An 18,805-nucleotide genomic window follows, 5' to 3' on the forward strand; every position below is an offset into this window, starting at 1 on the left:
ATTGAAATTTTTTATTTTATTTTGAAATTATACTTGAAATTTAAAAAATAAAAAAAAAAATAAACTGCATTCAATGTGATGACCATAATAAAAACAATAATAAAAACCAAAGCGTAAAAAAAAATAAAAAGTTGAAATTATAAAAAAAAAGAGAAAAAACTCAATGAACTTGAATTCTTCTCTCGAGCCTGCAACTGGTTAACCGCATAAATCTTTCTTTCATATTTTATGTACATACATTCTTACATACACATATGTGTGTATGGATTAATAAATAGTGGCGAAATGTATCATTCGCATTGTGTATTCGATTAAATAAGATAGGTTTGAACATTTTAGTCATTTTTTTCCCCCATTTTTTGATATTTATACATAAAGCCGACAAAACAACTGTCTTTAAAAATTAAAATAGTGGAAAAATGAAAAGTGTTTTTTTTTATTTTTATAATCTTAGATTAGAAATTCATTTTTAATAAATAATATTGCAGGTATTATAAATTACATTTCAAGTTGAAAGAAAATTCTCAAATTAAATTAAAATTAATGGTATGTATATTGTGAATGTTGGGATGAAAATCAAATGAGGGGCTTAGAAGCAGAGTGGCGTAAGCCACAATGTGGATTATGCCACTTTGCTTTTGAAAAATCAGAAAATTTTTACAAAAGCTATTTCGAAACTGGAAACTAATATTACTGATTTTAGAAGATGTAAATAACCGATTGCAGCAAAAACAAAAAATTTTTTTTGTTTGTGGCTTACGCCAATCTGCTTCTGAAACCCCCAAATATAGTGAAAGTAAAACAGATCCTTAAATTCATTTAGGGATCACACACATTTGGAAACATTAATTAGAGGGATATTACTGCCTTTATTCTTAATTCAAAATTATTTTTAAGATTATAAACCAAAAATTTAATTTTATATTGACAAGCATAATAAGAAATAAATTGATCGAAAGCAATAAAAACAAATTTTCAAACAAGAAATTGTTTCTTGCCAAAATTTGATGAGAAAAAATATTAATAATTTAAAAATTTTTATTAAGATTAAACCGATAGCAATTTCAACTCGTAAAATAAAAATTTTTTGTATATGAACTCTCCTATTTCTTATTCATTTCTTTCAACATTTCTTTCAGTTTTTAACACAAATGCTTTTTCCCGTAGCAGAGAAACGAAAATAATTTATTTTTGGCGAGATATTAGTCTGTCTATTTCTTTAGGTATGCTATCGTATATCTCAATTTCCGTTGAATGGATTTTGATCTAAGTTTACTTTAACAATGCCACAGACAAGTCATTTTTAATACTATCTTGTCCGGCCACTTAACTTTTTAAAAAAATCAACTGGGCTTTTATTATAAGCCAACTTTAAATTTTTTTTTATAATATCTTAGAAAGTAATAGATGCAGCATAAAGTGAACTTTTACTGAGAATAAATTTCAGTATTTTCTTATTTATTTTCTAAGTATATTAACTAAAACCTTACTAGCTTCCTTAAAATCTGAGTGAAGTGTTTAAAAGAGACTTTCATAATGCAGAGTAAAACTTCGCTGTCGGTTATGTGCTGATCACATCACATTTTTTTATTATTTTCGTTGTTTTTATATTGTTATAGTAAATTTAATAAAAAGTGAGTTTAAAAAAGATTGTTTTAGATTTTAGCCCTTTGTTTTTTAGTTAAATTTAAAAATTAATTATTTATTATTTCATTATATTTTACAAACATATTTCTTAATTCAGTTTCTTTGAATTTGAGTGTATAGAATTTCATATTCCATAACCATTTCCTAACCGATTCCGTGTTTATTTGAAAATTAGCTCTATAAATGGGCATTTTTTTCAAAGAAAAAATCTGATATTCATTGAGTTTCAAATCTACGATAAGATTTATGCTAGGCCTCTTAGTAAATTTACAAATCAAATTTATTAAGAGGCAACTATTAAACCTGAAAAATAGTTTACCCGTAACAATATTCAAATACGATTGTTTTGGAGGCTTAGACTACTTTAGTGTGAAATCAATTCTGAGATTTAACCCTGAGAGCCCCAAGTTTTGAAAAAACTTGACTTTTTTCAAATGCTAAAAATGTTTTTGAAAAACTTCTATCATTTTTATATTTGAGCTAAGCGCATATTAACAAATAGATTAAATCGAATTTGAATACAAGTGAAAGGCAAATATTATATTTCAAGATTTAGGTATCAGCATGAAATTTTTTTATAATATTAATTTTTATTACAATTATTAAAATCATTAATTAAAATTGTTAATTACAAAATAAAAAATTGTATGTTGCTGCCAATACAAGTAATTTTACAAATAAAGAGCCAATAAAATACTCTCTTCACTATAGGAAGCCTTTTAATTATAAATTCTACAAATTTATCTTTGAAAATTTTTCTTAACGCGAACAAAATTTTAATATTTTATAGTCTTAAAAATTAAAATTTTTATTTTAGAAGTAAAATGAATGAAATTGCAAATTACATTTGTAAATAATAAAATCCCTATTATTTTTACCTCTTAATTTCACAAATAATTTCTTTTAATATAAAATAAGATTATGCACGTTAATATTATTTACCCAACTGATATCACTATGGTAAAATCATTTATATTAAATCAAAATTATTAAATTTTTTTTCCTTTACTATTTTCCTCTTATCCTGACTGCTCGTTAAGATAAAAAATATTGTTTTATAGGTTTTTGCTTATACGATTCAATTCTACAATTGAGAATTGGGAAGAAGAATAAAATACAATAAAGATAAAGAAAAATTTTAAATGCATTCATAAAACATGTTAAAACTTATGTATTAAAATCTTTATCTAGGATAGTTTCATCTTAATGCTAGTTGAATAAAAATTTTTCGAATAAAAGTTTCTTTATAAAAATTCATCTCGTATGTACGTGCGAGAACTTTATTTTTTTAATAACCATTCAGTTACTACATTCGTTTATGATAACCGTATACTTTTAATTTCATTTTTTATTACTTTAATGCATTTAATGTGCTAGAGTTTGTTCAGACAATAATGTCCAATAAATTATATACGATTAATTTTTTTCTTACATTTTTATTACTGTAGTATTATTTATTTTTCGGTATTTGTACACACAAAAAAAAAGAAAATATTTGAATTCACTATTAAAATAATTGAAATTTTTAAGTGATTTTTTGAACCTATTCTTAGCCTTAAAGTTAGTTGTTTTTTAATTTTAATAATAAAAATGTAAAATATTGACGATTTAAACTTGTAAAATTTTAAAAGTATGACAATTATTCTTTATTTCGACTGACAATAATTCTTGAAAATGTTCCAGATTTGTTAGGTATATACAGTCCGACAAGCATATATACATAAGTTACTTGCGTAGAAGCAAAACAAAATGGATTTTATACATTTTTCGGCTTTTTATTCGGGGCTTACAAGCTCATAAGCACACCAATTACAGAGACAAAAACCTATTATAAACACAAACGGATTGGTGGCATTTTCCTATTTCAATACATCAAATTTATTTACTGAATTACTACGTCAGACTGTCTGCATGTAAAAAAAAAATCTACAATTTTGACGCTTAATTGACTTTTTTTAAACGTTTAAGAATTTAAACTTTGACTGAAAGTAAAAACGCAGTAGAGTATTCGTAAACTCAGACAACTCAGATTTTGTAAAATTTGACGTTTAAGAATTTACCAAAAATTTCGATGGTCTTATAGGCGAATCCAACTTTATTATATAAATTGCGAAACCAAAATTTTATTTCCATTGTCCAGACTCTTGAAGTTATAGATTATTAATTTTGAGTTAGTATAAAAATTTAAGCCCCAAATTGGGAATTTATTTTAAAATTTTTGTGAATTCAATTGAGACTTTTATTTTTTTATTATCAAAAAATGATTTTGTAAGAATTCTGACTGATTAAGATTGTAGATTTGCGATATTAGACTGACAGTGCACCCTCGACCCACTATGATAAGCTTTTATTGTTATGAGATTAACTTGTATTTTAATTTCAATCAAACACAATAATAACATTGTAAAAATAAGTGAGGCAAGCAATCGAATGTTCCTTCATTACAAAACAAAGTTTCTTCAGTAGAAACTTAGCAAAAATGAAAATCAAATTCTCTTCACTTTTGCAATATTTTATCACAAAACAATGTTAGAAAATTTTCTCGGCCGCAATTTTTCGCCTTTGACCGATCTGTGACAAAATCTTCTTTCTGACCTCAACGCTTCTTTTTTGTTATATAACATAAATTTACAAATTTTGCGATAGAAGCTCATTAATTCCAATAAGATTTTATATTGTATGCAGCTTTAAATTGGGCTGTTTACTATCGGAAAAACTATATTTTTTATGTAAAAATATCGAAAACACAAACTTTTTACATAAAAAAATCAATTTTGATAATTTTTTCATTTAAATCTTTAATCGCCACATCGGACACATTTAATTTATAAGAACACTGCAAAGAAAAAAAAAATTTTTTTTAAATCAAATCAAGAATTAAAATCTCAAATTTAGTTTTTGCATTTTCTTTTTCTCATAAAGCAAAAAATCCAAAAATCTGAGCGCGAAAACTAAATGAAAACTAAAAACATAGAAAAAAAAACGTAAAAACTACGACGATTCAACACAATTTCAAAAGTTCAAATAAGTGTTAAATGTAATATAAAATATAAATTTATGATTTAGTAATTGCAGGGAGTCCATAAATTATACGAAAAAAGAAAAATAAGAAAAAAATAAGACAAAATATAATTGCAATTGCTTAAACACTGTTGCACAATTCTGTTTCTTTCTTCTATAAAATCTAAATTAGAATTTTTAGTGTATATACTAGGCAGGCGGTCTCTATTTGTTTGTAAGAAGCCGGCCGGCCGACCGACCGCAATGAAGAGAAAAAAATATTAAAAATTATTTTTTTTTCCCTTTTCTTATTTTCTTAAAGCATAAGGTATAAAAAATTTATCGTTTTACATCACTAGCATTATAGTTGAAAGTGAACAAGTTTAATCCTTTAAAGTAGATTTAAGTATGGATTCACTTAAAATGTACTTGTATGTAATGTATCAGGGGCGGTTAAGCTCCTTAATAGACTGAGCCATTCTTTCTAAATTTGAAATTTTTAGAGCGCCACAATTAATACTGTAATGAAAACTTAACTGAAATTCCATAAACTATAAATTATTGTATATCCGTAATAAGAGTTATAAAAAGCTAAATTATCAGATTAATTAAGGATGAGTACGTGTAGTTTTCGACTAGTCATATCGCACTCTTAACTCGGGCAGAAATGAAATTTGTTGCTACATATACGTTTACTCTTTCATATTAGTTTTTAGTAATTTCAAAGTCATACGGAATATTGACAATTTTCTAAAATAGAATGGCACAAATATGAAGTGGGAACTCACATTTATTTATTGAGAGCCACGAAAAATTCATATTTGACACACAAAGCTAAAGTTTGGTCACCCCTTGTAATATATGCAAAGAACAATAAAAACGTTCACCTTGTTGTACTTGTGTATGAATTGTGAATTGCAAAAAATTACAAAAAAAAAAAAGGAATCCATGTGCTCAATGATTTTCTTTAACTTTTATTTCACTTGCATTTTTTTTTCGTTTTTTTTGGCTTATGTAACAAAACTACATACGATCCAATTGAATCAAATCCTTTGGCAATAATTTTTCTATACTTTTTTTTTACTATTCAATTGAAGTAAAAAATTTTTTTTTTAATTTTTCTAGTTTTTTTCATCCATAAAATTTATATAACTCTTTTTTCTTTCCCTTCCTTTAGTTTTATTTTTGTTGTTATTTTTTTTTCTTATTGTTATATGGAAATAATTTACATGCACTTGTGCATATCACCTTCATTCAAAAGATTCTTATTTGTTCCTTTTTCCTCAAAGAAATAAAACAGATTTTTTTTTCCTGCTTAAAAAAAAGAAATACATTTTATTGCCAGGGCTTCTTTATATTTTTTATTGATGATGATTTTGATTACTTGTAAAATATACAAAAAAAAAGTAAATTAAAAAAATATAAAAATAATTGACTTTGACGTTTTTACACACATAGTCACATTAAATTTGTGCACTAAATAAACGAGTGCATATTATAAGGTTTATACGTTACAGGTAAAGTGTTAAAAAATTATGGCACATAATTATTATTAAGTCGAAATTTTGATTTATTGACCGGCAATTGAATCGGCAATACAAAATGTTCATATAAAAGCAAAAACAAAAAATACAGGAAATATTGAGTTTTTTGTTTTTTGCAATTATTTAATTTATTATTGAATCTGACAATTCAAACACATGCATATACAAATTTTAATTGACATTTGAAATAAATTAATATAGAATTTTTTAATTAAAAACTAAATAATTAATTAAGTCTCATTGTTTAATTTAATAAATATTTAATAAAATAAATTTTAATTTGATAAATAGCGATTATAAGTGAAATATTCAATTTATATTTGGTAGTTTCGTAAAATTCGAATCGTCTATATTTTAAAATAATATTTTGTAAAAATTCAATTAATTTGAGCATAGTAACTTTAGATTGTATTGAGTTTAATATGTTCCAAAAGTACCATATTAAACTCAATACAATGTCTATACAGTAACCATAATTTGAGAATTGCAGTAATACTCTATTGGTACCCTATTCAATAATTACAAGTGATAAGCTGAATTTTGTATATTAATGCTGTATTACTGCAATTTTGAGGTCAAGGTATTTAAGCTATACCTCTAAGTAGTATCCTATTCCGAAATGGATATAATCAAGTAATTACTGCGCAAAATAAAAGTAGTATGTAAAACCAAAAAATCGATACTGCTTTGCCATTATATGTAAAAGTTAGTTATAAGAATAAATTTTTACTAAAAATTTTACAATTCTAGTTTTCTTCATGTGACAATACTAACTGTGGAGAAATTAATTTGTGACATTAAAATTTCAGTGCCCAATTGTTTTTTTTTATAGCTTTTTATGACTGTTTTTTGGAATACACCCAAACGCATATTTTCAAAATGAAACCATAATTCTGAAAAAATTATTACTTTTTTTAAACTACATACATATTTAATAAATAAATTTTATTTTGTCGAAAATTATAAAAGTTTATGAGTCCACCAAAACAAAATCATGGTAAAATGGTAATATCATGGTATCATGGTAAATTAAAAATATTACTATTTTCAAATTTGCTAAATATTTGGCGAATAAAGCATAACCCAAAATGTCAATATAATATTTATGTGTGAATTTCCACCTAATTTTTTTAAAGGTTGTATGTATTTCTCATATAAATTTACATTTGTATGCGAGGGAATGAGAATTAAAAAGAATAGAATATTAATAGTTTCTTATATACATATACATATGTAGACTCTGCTTACATATAAACAAACATACACGTAATAATTTATCGCTCTGTATGACTTTCAAGTTTCAGGTTCTTAATCAAAACAATTGAAAATTTATTTTAAAATATTGACATTTTTATGTTTAATATTAATAATTTTTTAACATTTTATAGAAACTATAATTTTAAATTGCAAATTAATATTACTCGGTAATAAATATTATTAAATTCCGTAACAATATGGTGTCGTTTATATACATATTAATTTTAAGATTCAAAAGCATAATTTAAGTTATTCTTAATAATTTTTTTATTATTTTTCAATTTTCTAGTTATTTCAATAATTTCTTTTATACTCTTCAAAATACATCCATTAAATTCATTATATAAGATTCAATAAGTATTTTAAATATATGCACATATACAGGGTGTTTCACATAAGGTGCCAAATAATTTCAGAGATAATTCTTTGATTAATTTCCAGCAAAAAATAACTCTTCAATCAAAATTCTTCTTTGAAGTTTTGCCAGTAAAACATGTTAAATGCCTTTTGAAAAGCATAAGAAGAATGCATGTGTATTCATACATTGTATGTAATCGTCCCTCAAGTTATTTGAAATTTTATGCGAAACACCGTGTATTTAAAAAATATTCTTCGATAATTAAAAATTTATTTTGGATTTCACATTAAAATACAAAATTCCTTAACTTTTCACTATGTGAAATCAAATAAAATTTAATTAAACTCTTATAACATGTTATAAATGTAGGTAGTTAAAGAAAAGGTATATTGGCTCTGGTATTGAAAGTATTAAATTCGAGATTAAAAAATATGAAAAAAAAATTTAATATAAAATGAAATAAAAAAGCAATTAAATTCGTATAAGTTTTAATTTCTTAAATATTTCTATGCTTATCGTAAAAATTCATTCCAATATTATTTTAAGTAAAACATCGAAAATCGTAAAGAATACTGGAAAAGGTGTTTTTTTTATACACCAAGATACTCTTCCTTTCCTATCTAAAGTGAAATGAGCAAATTTTTATGTGTTATATTGTAATAAAATATGAAATTTTAATTCTTGCAATTGGTTTAAAAACCAATTAAACAGAATAGGAAATGATTTTAAAGTTAGTTATGTTAATTATGAATGTTGCGGATGCCTCATGGATGTATTTAATGTTGGCAAATTATTTTTCTTAGTTAATTAAGAATTTAATTTTTGTACAAATCTTAGTTAATTTTGGTACAAATTCTGAATTAATTTCCAAAACAGCTTCTATTTGTTATCAATTACTTCAGTACTTATATATTATATTTCTTTTAAAAAATGTATACTCTAACTATTGCCATGAAAGTCCATTTTCAGCGCTCAGTACATTAATGGCCTACTTGCAAAAATGACATTTTGAGTAAGCTGCAATTGAAATATTTAAATATGTATTTAATTTTTAAGAAAATTTTTAAAAGGCCAAAACGAAGTTATGTAAGTAATAAAAACGAACTTATGTCAAAATAAAGTGAACAAAAACAGTAAACGAATTATTTTTAAAATGTAGAACAATTCTTTATATACCATTACAGGTCTATTGAACATAATAACTCATTTTTGCCAAATTGTTGGATACGCCACTAATGTATCCAACTGAGCGCCTCATATAAATGTTCACATAGCGGGGGTTTGATAAAAAAATGCATTTAGCTATTTTTCAAAATTTTCGTTATTTTTTAGGTAAAAGAAAAATTTTACACTCAATTTTCTTAGGCAGTGTGCAAAAGCAAAATTTTATGTTATAATAAATAAAATTCATAATTAAAATTACTTGCAAATCATTTGTGGGCAACACCATGGCTCTGTCATGGTGTTTATTTTTAAATATTTGCTTGTTTAAAACAAAAAAAATCTATTTTAACTATTAAAGAAATCTTATTCATTATTAATTCATATTGAAATACAAGGCATTTCTTGAATAATTCCACCTATATTTGACAAAATATAGAAATGGTAAGCGATTTTTAAAATATAAAAAGGATTGTACTTAAATTTAAAGTCTCATAGTTTTTAAAACTAATTTAAAAAAAATCTTAATGACACGCAAAATTGTATATAATTGGTGCACGATATTTAAAAATATTTTCAATAAAAGAAGCTTTAACTATATTAATAAAAGGATTCTATTTTTATCTTTGAAAATTAAATTCCTATACCGTCAAGAAATTGATTACCTCAAATCAAGATTTTTTTTAATAATAAAAATCACAGTGACATCCCAAAAATTATCTCTTCCTTCCTAAATCTCTTCTTTTTTTTTTACCTTTTTTCTTTATTGTTAAAGATTTTATAAAAAATTTTTGTATTGAATTAAAATTAAATCCGGAATTCCTTTTCTTAAGTTCTTAATAAGGGAGAAGGAACAATTTGCTATAACAAAAGATTTTTTTTGTAATTTTTTTTTATTTTACAAAAATTATCATCATTATAAGGATATTGAATTTTATAAACTGTTTATTGTTATGTAATTTCAATTTTCAATATTAATAAAAATAAAAAACTTAATTTTAAAAACTTTCTAAAAAATTCATTTTGAATAATTTTTGTTATTTTAATTTTACTTTTACAGTAACAGCTGTCCCACCACCTCAGAGACCATGGATACCATTGGCTAGACCAAATAAAAATAGACCTGCATGTAAGTTGAAAAATATTATAAAATTCATTAGGAACGTTTTATTAATTTAAATTGTAAACCTGTAAATATATTTTTATTTTCAGGTATTTTCACTGTAATGTGTTATAACGTTTTATGTGACAAATATGCAACAAGGCAAATGTACGGTTATTGCCCTAGTTGGGCTCTAGGATGGGAGTATAGAAAAAAAGTAAATCAATTTTTTTTTATTTTTCATTATAAAAAATTTAATTATATTGAAAATTAATTAATTATTTATTGAAAATTTTATAATAATTTTTTTAATACAATAGGCAATCTTGGACGAAATTCGCCACTATTCAGCGGATATAATAAGCCTTCAAGAAATTGAAACTGACCAATTTTATAATTTTTTCAAACCCGAACTTAAAAATGATGGTTATGAAGGCATATTCTCACCGAAATCTAGAGCTAAAACAATGTCTGAAAATGAAAGAAAATATGTAGACGGCTGTGCGATATTTTATAGAGCTTCTAAGTAAGTTATTTTGAATATTACTAGTCAGTTAAAAATTTTTTCAAAATTTTTGAACTAAAAAATTATTTATTTCTCATATTTTTATTTTTTTTTTCAATTATTTTTAGGTTTACATTAATGAAAGAACATTTAATTGAATTTAATCAGTTAGCTATGGCAAATGCAGAAGGCTCCGACAATATGTTAAATCGCGTTATGCCAAAAGATAATATTGGTTTGGCTGCATTATTAAAAGTTAAAGAAAATGCATGGGAACCAATGACACCGGAAGTAACACAAAATTCTCAACCATTATTAGTTTGTACAGCACATATACATTGGGATCCAGAATTTTGTGATGTTAAATTGATACAAACCATGATGCTATCAAATGAATTAAAAACAATTGTTGATGAAGCATCACATAGCTTTCGTCCTGGTCATAAATCAGATCCAAATAGTGTTCAATTATTATTATGTGGTGATTTTAATTCATTACCAGATTCTGGTGTTATTGAATTTTTAAGTTCCGGACGTGTTAATATGGATCATGGTGATTTTAAAGAACTTGGTTATAAAGTATGCTTACAGCGTTTACTATCAAATGATACAAATGAGTTTACGCATTCCTTTAAATTAGCATCAGCCTATAGTGAAGATATAATGCCATATACAAATTATACATTCGATTTTAAAGGAATTATCGATTATATATTTTATACAAAAACTGGTATGGTACCATTAGGCTTATTAGGCCCAATATCAAATGACTGGTTACGTGAAAATAAAATTGTTGGCTGCCCACATCCTCATATACCATCCGATCATTTTCCATTATTAGTGGAATTAGAATTAATGCATACAGCTAGCCAACAAACACCAAATGGTTTAATAAATAGACGGTAGCATTAAAAATTTTAGGACAAATTCTCACCTCTGAAACAAAATTATATAATAAATAATATGAAACATAAAAAAAAAATGAAAAAAAAAAATTGAGATTTATAAAAAATGCTAAAAAAAAAAATTATTATAAAAAAAAAATACGATTTAATTAAGAAATAAAAAATAGAATGAAAACAATAGAGTAGAAAAAAAAATAGAAAAAATAAAAATTAACACACGCATAAACACAAACATTTTTTTTAATACGTAAGTCCAAAAAAAAAAAATCATTACAAAAAATAATAAAATTTAAAAAAGAAAATAACGACGAAATTATATAGAGAGAAAAAAATCAACATTAAACTAAATAAGTAAAATTTAAAGTTTAAGTAATTAAAAAGCAAAAATTAAAAAAAAAGAAAAACAAAAATCTTTCATTATGTAATAAAAAATAATAATTTACAGATTAAGAATAAATTTAGCTTTCATTTTATTTTAAATTTTTTAAATATTTCTTGAATAATTTTTTTCATTTCTTTTATTTTAAATATAATAATTATTTCATCTTAAGAGACGTTTGATAGGAAAAAAAAGAAAAATAAAACAAAAATTTATAATAAAAATAATTATGAAAAAAAAAATCTCTTATTTTTTTTTATACATTTAAGTTTTTCTGTTCAGTGTGCATTTAATTTACAGTTATCATCTTTACAAGACTGCTTGGCGCTGAATACGCTCTAATTTTACTAAAAAAAAAAATACTATATATAGATACTTATGGTGACCAATCATCGCATTTTATTTGGAAGTATCCACATCTCAAATTCAGCACATTTTTTTTTTCTTGATTAAGTATTTGATTAGTCTTTAATGCGCCTCTCTTGAATTAAAATATTAATAATAAAATCGCCACTTTTCATTATACTGATCAATAATTGTTTATTGAAATTGATTTACTGATTGAATTGTTTATTGATATTTTGTGAAAACTACTTAGAATAGTATTCCGGAAAATGATATTCACATAATTTCTTGCTAAATATTATTTATTTTGAAAATTTAATATAGGTATTGTACTTTTTTCATTATAGAAATTTCTGCAAAAAAAAAAATATAGAAAAAAGAAGATAGTTTGTATTTATAAAATTGAATGAAAACCTTTACTTAGATTCAAAATCATTGATTAATATGAAAAAAATTAAATTCAAAATAGTTTCCATTTGATTTTTTAATTAAACTGGCTACTTATGATATACAGTCTATACGGTTAGAATAAGAGTAGAGACCACATCCTAGCCGATTATCATGATGATTTAAATGATTTATAAATTAACTAAATAAGAACGAGAAATTAATTAAACAATTCGAATTTAAATATCCCCTTTTTTCCCATTTGATTTTTCTATTAACAAAAAAACAAATTTGCGTATTTAAAAATTAATTATGGCAATAAATTTTCTATTACTGATTTAAAAAAATTGCATTTAGTAATTTTGAACTTACAAAATTAATAACAATCTGATTTAACTTGAAAAAATATTAAAAAATTATTTTACATAAAAGTATGGGAATTTTTAATAATTCAGACATGTACTGAAAGTTCTTAATTAAATCTTAAAAGCCTTTTCACACATACGCGTACAAATCTTTTGCTAATTTGAAATATACATACTTACTTGAGTAATTTTTAATTGATCTGATCATTATGATCTGATGCTCTTCTTCTAATTTATAATATTTTTGCATTAATTATAAAAAGAAAAATTAAAAATTCTTTTAGAACTTTAATAAACACAATTGTTATTTTTGAAAATTTTGGCTTTATATTAAGAACTAAATTGGAACTGAATTATCGAAAATCTCCAATATTTGCAATGTTCAAAGTTTAAATTGTACTACGTTATAAAATACGACAAAATTGAAACATAAAAAGATTATAAAAACACGAGAATTGTAAAAATATATTCGGAAAACAAAAAAAAACAAATTTATTTAAACTTTTTTGTGCAATTTTTTCTTAATACTTACCTTATTTTGACAAGTTGCTTCTTAACTTCGAGAAAGCTATAAGATTGCACTTTTTTTGAAATTCAAATAAATTTCATTAAATTACACTTTTGGTTGACTCAAACCATATTCTTTTTTTTTTAAATTCAAATTCATTTTATAATTTTAAACAAATATTTTAAGAAAACTCTAAAATCTTAGGTATAAAACTCGTTTTACCAGAAAATAAAAATTAATTTGTTTTCTAAAAATGTATCTTTTATTAAAAGATATTCTTTTAGGTTTGTGTATGTTTTTTTAAGCTTCTATTTGAAAATTTGTAATTCTCATTTGTGTAGATTTTATATAAAATAATTTAATAAAACACAAAAATTAATTTTTATAAAACAAGAAAAAAAATTTTTTTTTGTATAATTTAATTTTAAAAAACATTATGGGTATTCACTGATTAGTGGTAGCAATTACCGTGTTCGATGTATTGATGTATCAGAGAAAAGATTTGCACTGCTACAATAACTCTTTGTATGTAAAAAAAATCGCTCACTAGTGCATAGGTGCTCCACAAAAACGTAATGTATAATATTTGTTTTGGGAGCAAAATTTTAAAAATGACATTTGAAAAAAAAAATTTATTTTCTTTTAAAAAATAGTTCAAATCTTTTTTATTGTGTGTTGTTTATTTATGTGAATTTGTAAATAAATATAAAAAATAATTTTTTTTACGTCCTTCACTAGTTAGAGGAAATTCATAATTTTTTTTTTTGCATTAATACATCGATAAGTGAAAATTCCTAATGTTTTTTACTTTATTTGTTTTGCATTTTCAAGTTTGAAAATAAAGGTATCCGAATAATTATCAAATTGTTAAGAAAAGCTATTCAATTTGATTAATTGGACAAATAATAGCGCAATACTTTTTATACAAAAAAAAAACAACTAAATATGACTAGAAGGTCATAAGACATGAAATTTTTCAAATCACAATAAAATCAGAATCTAATAAAAATCATATTTAAAAAAGAAAATATTAAATTACCTCATACTAATAAATATGTAGATCGAATACACAGAAATTAATTTCACCAATAATTTGTAAAAATTAAATAATAAAATTTTTTATCTATTAAAAGCACTTTTAAATTACTTTCTTTTAATTCGAAATTTCTTTGTAACATTTTATTTTTTATAAATTTGTATTAAATATTTTGGCAAAAACAAAACTAGTTAATCAAAATTAAAGAGTAAATAGTTAACTTGCTAGAAAATTAGTAAAAAAATAAAAATAAATAAGTTTTAAAACCCTAAAAATTACCCATATATGAAAATGAACTAAAAAAATTAAATGTAAAAATTGTAAATGTGAAATTTTAAATTATTTCTAACATAATAGAGATTTATATAATAATTATAAGAAAAGAACTAAATTCTTAATTGGTGGAAGTACTTAATAAACTAAATATAATAATATTATTGTTTGTGAACTATTTCAGTATTAAAATTTCAATATTTAGTATAATGTAGTGAGTAAAACTACAAATTATTTATTATAGACAATAACCGTTATATGTTTAAACTAAGTCTATCTACTTTTACTTTTTTTTTTTTTTTTTAAATAAAATCATTTTCAAAATTTGAAATTCTATAGTGAAAACCTTAATATATGTATCTAAATTAATAATATTATATTACGTTAAGTAATACGTCTCACAGAATATGAAGCTAATATTTGTTTACATTCCCCAATAAAACGCACAGTACCAATCGGAAATTTAGTTAATTAAATGAAAAATCAAAATTTTATTATTAAAAATGAATTGCATTGGTTTTCATGTTGTCATATTTAAAGACAAAAAAAAATGTCTGCCCTTAGCTTAAATATATAACGGTCTTAAAGTTAGTGGAACTAAATAGTAAAGTTTGAACGACTAATAATACTTTGTAGTTCTCTATTTAAAAAACAAAAAAATTTAATTAAATTAATTTTCTATTTTTGTTGTGACATTAATTGAATTATTGGTGTATTTTCTTAAATTAAATATCGAAATGTGCATTTACTTAATAAATGATCCCAACTAACTCATTTTTTGTTTTTAATTTTTATTGAATAAATGCAGGAATATTTATATTTTGGAAAATATATTCTTATACAAACAAGAATTTTAATACTTTAAAAAACCATACATAAATATTTCGTAAATATCCTCTTTATGTTTTATTACATAAAAAAAAATGAAAAAAATGAAAACATGTAAAATAACCATAAATAATAAAATTGTTTTAGTACAATTTTTATAAATTCAAACAAACCAATTTTTTAAAATTTTTGCCATTCTGCAAAATTATATCGAGATTATATTTCAGACCTGTAGAAAATTTATTAATTTAAAGAATTTATAATTTCTTACAGTTTGCAAAGAATTAAAAACTTTAACAATCTTAGAACCCGATTATAAAAAAAGCACCTTGTTTTAAGCAAAAAAAATACTAGAAATGTGAATAGGTCCGATTTTCTTTTGTAATTAAAGATTTTTGTTAAAAGTTGAATATATTGAAACAGTCCTTTCTTATTTTAGAGTACAGCCATCATTAATGCACTTAAACAAACATGAAATAAAAAAAACAATTTTAAAAATATATTTTTAATAGAAATTTGGTATATAATCAATCTCTTTATCTCGTATTTTAATTGGAAAAGTTATTTTAATAACTTGAATTCAAATCTTCATTTTCATATAATCAGAAACTAATTTAAGCTTTCTAAATCATTTGGACTCGATGAAAAAAACAATTTTTATAATATACTTTAATAATTCCAATACTACTTTAATACTTTAATAATTTAATACATTTTCATAGGTTGATCATCTATTTTTTTTATATTTTATTATTTATGGTTTAAGCATGGATGAAATTTTATTTACTTTAAATTATAAATAATTTAAGTAATAAATATTTGAAAATAAAAAGAAAAAAAAAATCATTTATTCTTACGATAAACACCAAAAGAAAAATCTATTTTCTAATCTTAAAAAAAGTACAAAATTTTCCATTCAGAAAATAAAAATTAATAAAAACAAAATTATGAGAAAGGTTAAATTATGAAAAATAATTATAGTAGTATAATAATAATAATAACAATAAAAAATAATGAAAATGAAAATAATTACTTAAAAAACTTTCAACAAATAAAGGCATAATGAATAAATTAATATAAAATATAATAATTTTAAATTTTGCATATCATTTCAATAATATTATTATTAATAATTTAGTGCTAAATATTTAAAATAAATTTAGTTTTCTTTGAAAACTATATTGCATTTATAAATTATCTTAATATTAATAGAACAAACTATAAACTCAATCCAATATTTTCAGCTTTAAAATATTATTTAAACAAATTGCTTTACTCTTTTTTTTAATAAAAAAATTTAAAATTTAAGTTTTTAAATTCTAAGACTTATTAGAATTTTCAAAAAAAAAAATATTCATCTCATTGTAAAAACCAGAAAAAAGTAATTCATTTGAAATAAAAACAAATAATAATAAAATGATTGTTTTAATTAAAGAAATTGATTAATTTTATAATTCTTCCGGTTTACGTTTCCGATATGAGAAGGCTTTTTGTAATAAGTAAAATAAACTTTTCTGAAATGTGCATTTTGATCACACTATTTACCTAGACTCTTGATATTGATTACTTAAGGGTTACCCAACAAATAAATTATCTGATGAATTTCTTTCCCTAAAAATTCCTAAAGGGAAACATTAAGTGAGAAAATAATGTTTTCAACAAAGTTGTGTTTTAAATTATTCAAAATTATTATTAATAATTAATCAAATACATAATAACTAATTTATATATATTTAAATATGACATCTTTTCTATCTGCAACAGTTTGAAGTTCTAAGGTTATTGGACACTGCAGCCAATATGAAAGAAGTTCTTCTGTGTAACCAATTAAAAAATACATTTTCCGTGGAGTAATAGATCTTTTTAATAGAGCTGCTATTCTTATATGATTGTGTTGCCTTTTAATTATAATTTCTGAGCAAACTAAAGCATGAAAAGTTCCAGTTATGAATTTTCGTATAAATATATCTTCAATAGCAGTTTCTGAAGGACGTAAACCGCCCTCAAGCGTTGCTGAAAAAGTATCAAATTTAATAACGCTATAAATTTTTCATAATGAATTTTAAACTTACAGGTATTCCAAGAGTTCCACGACTTTACATGAGCTATAGTATCAGGAGGATTGGCCATTTCATATCTGAAAAAAATAGTTTCCTAGTTTTTTTTTTTAATTTTTGTGAAATATATACGTAAGTGGTCGATCTTTCTTCGGAGTAATTCTGTATCTTCCAGATTGAACCCTCTCTAAAACAGGGGTTATATGAATCCATCTTTTTGTGAAAATAGCTCGAATCTCCGGCATTATCTAAATAAAAGTTTAAGATATTATATCTAATAGCAAAAATTATTTCTGAATACAACTTTTGTTACACTTCCTATCATAGTCATTTTAGATTTATTAATTCCTTTTCAACTACACGAATTTTCTTTTCATAATAGCATAACCAAAAATAAACAAACTAAACTTCACAATTGACAACATTAACATACCAAAAATTGCTGTCAGTCCTGACAACTATTTTTTATCGATTCTCGATTTAGATATTTACTTTTTAGTGGCCAGCCTTTACGCTGGTATAGTGAATTTGATACTCTATATATAAATTTTGTAATCAATGGAGTTCTTATTATTTAAAGATGTATTTATTAAATTCGATGGATAGAGTACAAACGAAATTATATTAAATTCATATTAAGTTTTATAACAATACTTCTCCTGAAATCTAATAACTAACATAAACAAATATTGTACATATTGTAGGAAATTGCAGTGTTTGTTTAAATAAAGAAAAGAAGGAAATTTAACCTTTTGAGTGCACACTTATTTTTTAGAACGTTGAGTGCACACATGTATCACTTTTGTCTCTTATCCCTAAATTTGCCTAAATTTTTGATTTTTTAATATATTTTGTAATAAAAATACGTACAAGTTTCTATATTCCCAAATATCTTTTGCATCCGCTCCTGATAATTGAAAGTAAATTAATTAGATAATTTACAAACAATCTCATTTTTAAAATATTTCTAGACAAAAGTGCAACGTGTGCGCTCTGTTAGTCGTGCTTTGAAGTAATATACTAAATATGACATACCATAAAAAAAGTTCAGTACATATACAAAAAATATAATACATGGCACTTATAATAATGTATTTTGATGATCAAAAATAAGATTTATAAATATGCAATAAAAATTTTATGATTTA

General features: G+C 23.1%; 2 protein-coding genes across 2 annotated transcripts; one reads left to right on the forward strand and one right to left on the reverse strand.

Annotated features, from left to right (window-relative positions):
• Window positions 1–10,023: 10,023 nt before the first annotated feature.
• Window positions 10,024–11,942, forward strand: LOC129609978 (CCR4-NOT transcription complex subunit 6-like). The gene is made up of 4 exons (XM_055522274.1): window positions 10,024–10,096; window positions 10,180–10,286; window positions 10,390–10,595; window positions 10,703–11,942. Exons 2-4 carry the CDS (start codon window positions 10,194–10,196, stop codon window positions 11,478–11,480), a joined length of 1,077 nt encoding a protein of 358 aa, XP_055378249.1. The 5' UTR covers window positions 10,024–10,096; window positions 10,180–10,193; the 3' UTR covers window positions 11,481–11,942.
• Window positions 11,943–17,270: 5,328 nt separating this feature from the next.
• On the reverse strand, window positions 17,271–18,073 carry LOC129609410 (28S ribosomal protein S24, mitochondrial). Its single transcript, XM_055521313.1, has 4 exons — window positions 17,962–18,073; window positions 17,790–17,905; window positions 17,673–17,737; window positions 17,271–17,613 (listed from the first exon to the last, which is right to left on the reverse strand). The coding sequence occupies exons 1-4, from the start codon at window positions 17,986–17,988 to the stop codon at window positions 17,324–17,326; spliced, it is 498 nt and encodes a 165-aa protein (XP_055377288.1). The 5' UTR covers window positions 17,989–18,073; the 3' UTR covers window positions 17,271–17,323.
• Window positions 18,074–18,805: the final 732 nt, after the last annotated feature.

Source organism: Condylostylus longicornis, unplaced genomic scaffold (assembly GCF_029603195.1).
Source record: "Condylostylus longicornis isolate FDR11 unplaced genomic scaffold, ASM2960319v2 ptg000004l, whole genome shotgun sequence".
NCBI classification, from domain to species: Eukaryota; Metazoa; Arthropoda; class Insecta; order Diptera; family Dolichopodidae; genus Condylostylus; species Condylostylus longicornis.

Bases quoted from the DNA above. Each gene is read 5' to 3' on its own strand.
- LOC129609978 (XM_055522274.1), top strand. From the start codon at position 10,194: ATGTGTTATAACGTTTTATGTGACAAATATGCAACAAGGCAAATGTAC. The intron at 10,287-10,389 runs GTAAATCAATTT...TTAATACAATAG, and splicing joins GATGGGAGTATAGAAAAAAA to GCAATCTTGGACGAAATTCG. The intron at 10,596-10,702 runs GTAAGTTATTTT...AATTATTTTTAG, and splicing joins ATATTTTATAGAGCTTCTAA to GTTTACATTAATGAAAGAAC.
- LOC129609410 (XM_055521313.1), bottom strand. From the start codon at position 17,988: ATGACTATGATAGGAAGTGTAACAAAA. The intron at 17,738-17,789 runs GTATATATTTCA...TATTTTTTTCAG, and splicing joins AAGAAAGATCGACCACTTAC to ATATGAAATGGCCAATCCTC. The intron at 17,614-17,672 runs GTAAGTTTAAAA...ATACTTTTTCAG, and splicing joins GTGGAACTCTTGGAATACCT to CAACGCTTGAGGGCGGTTTA.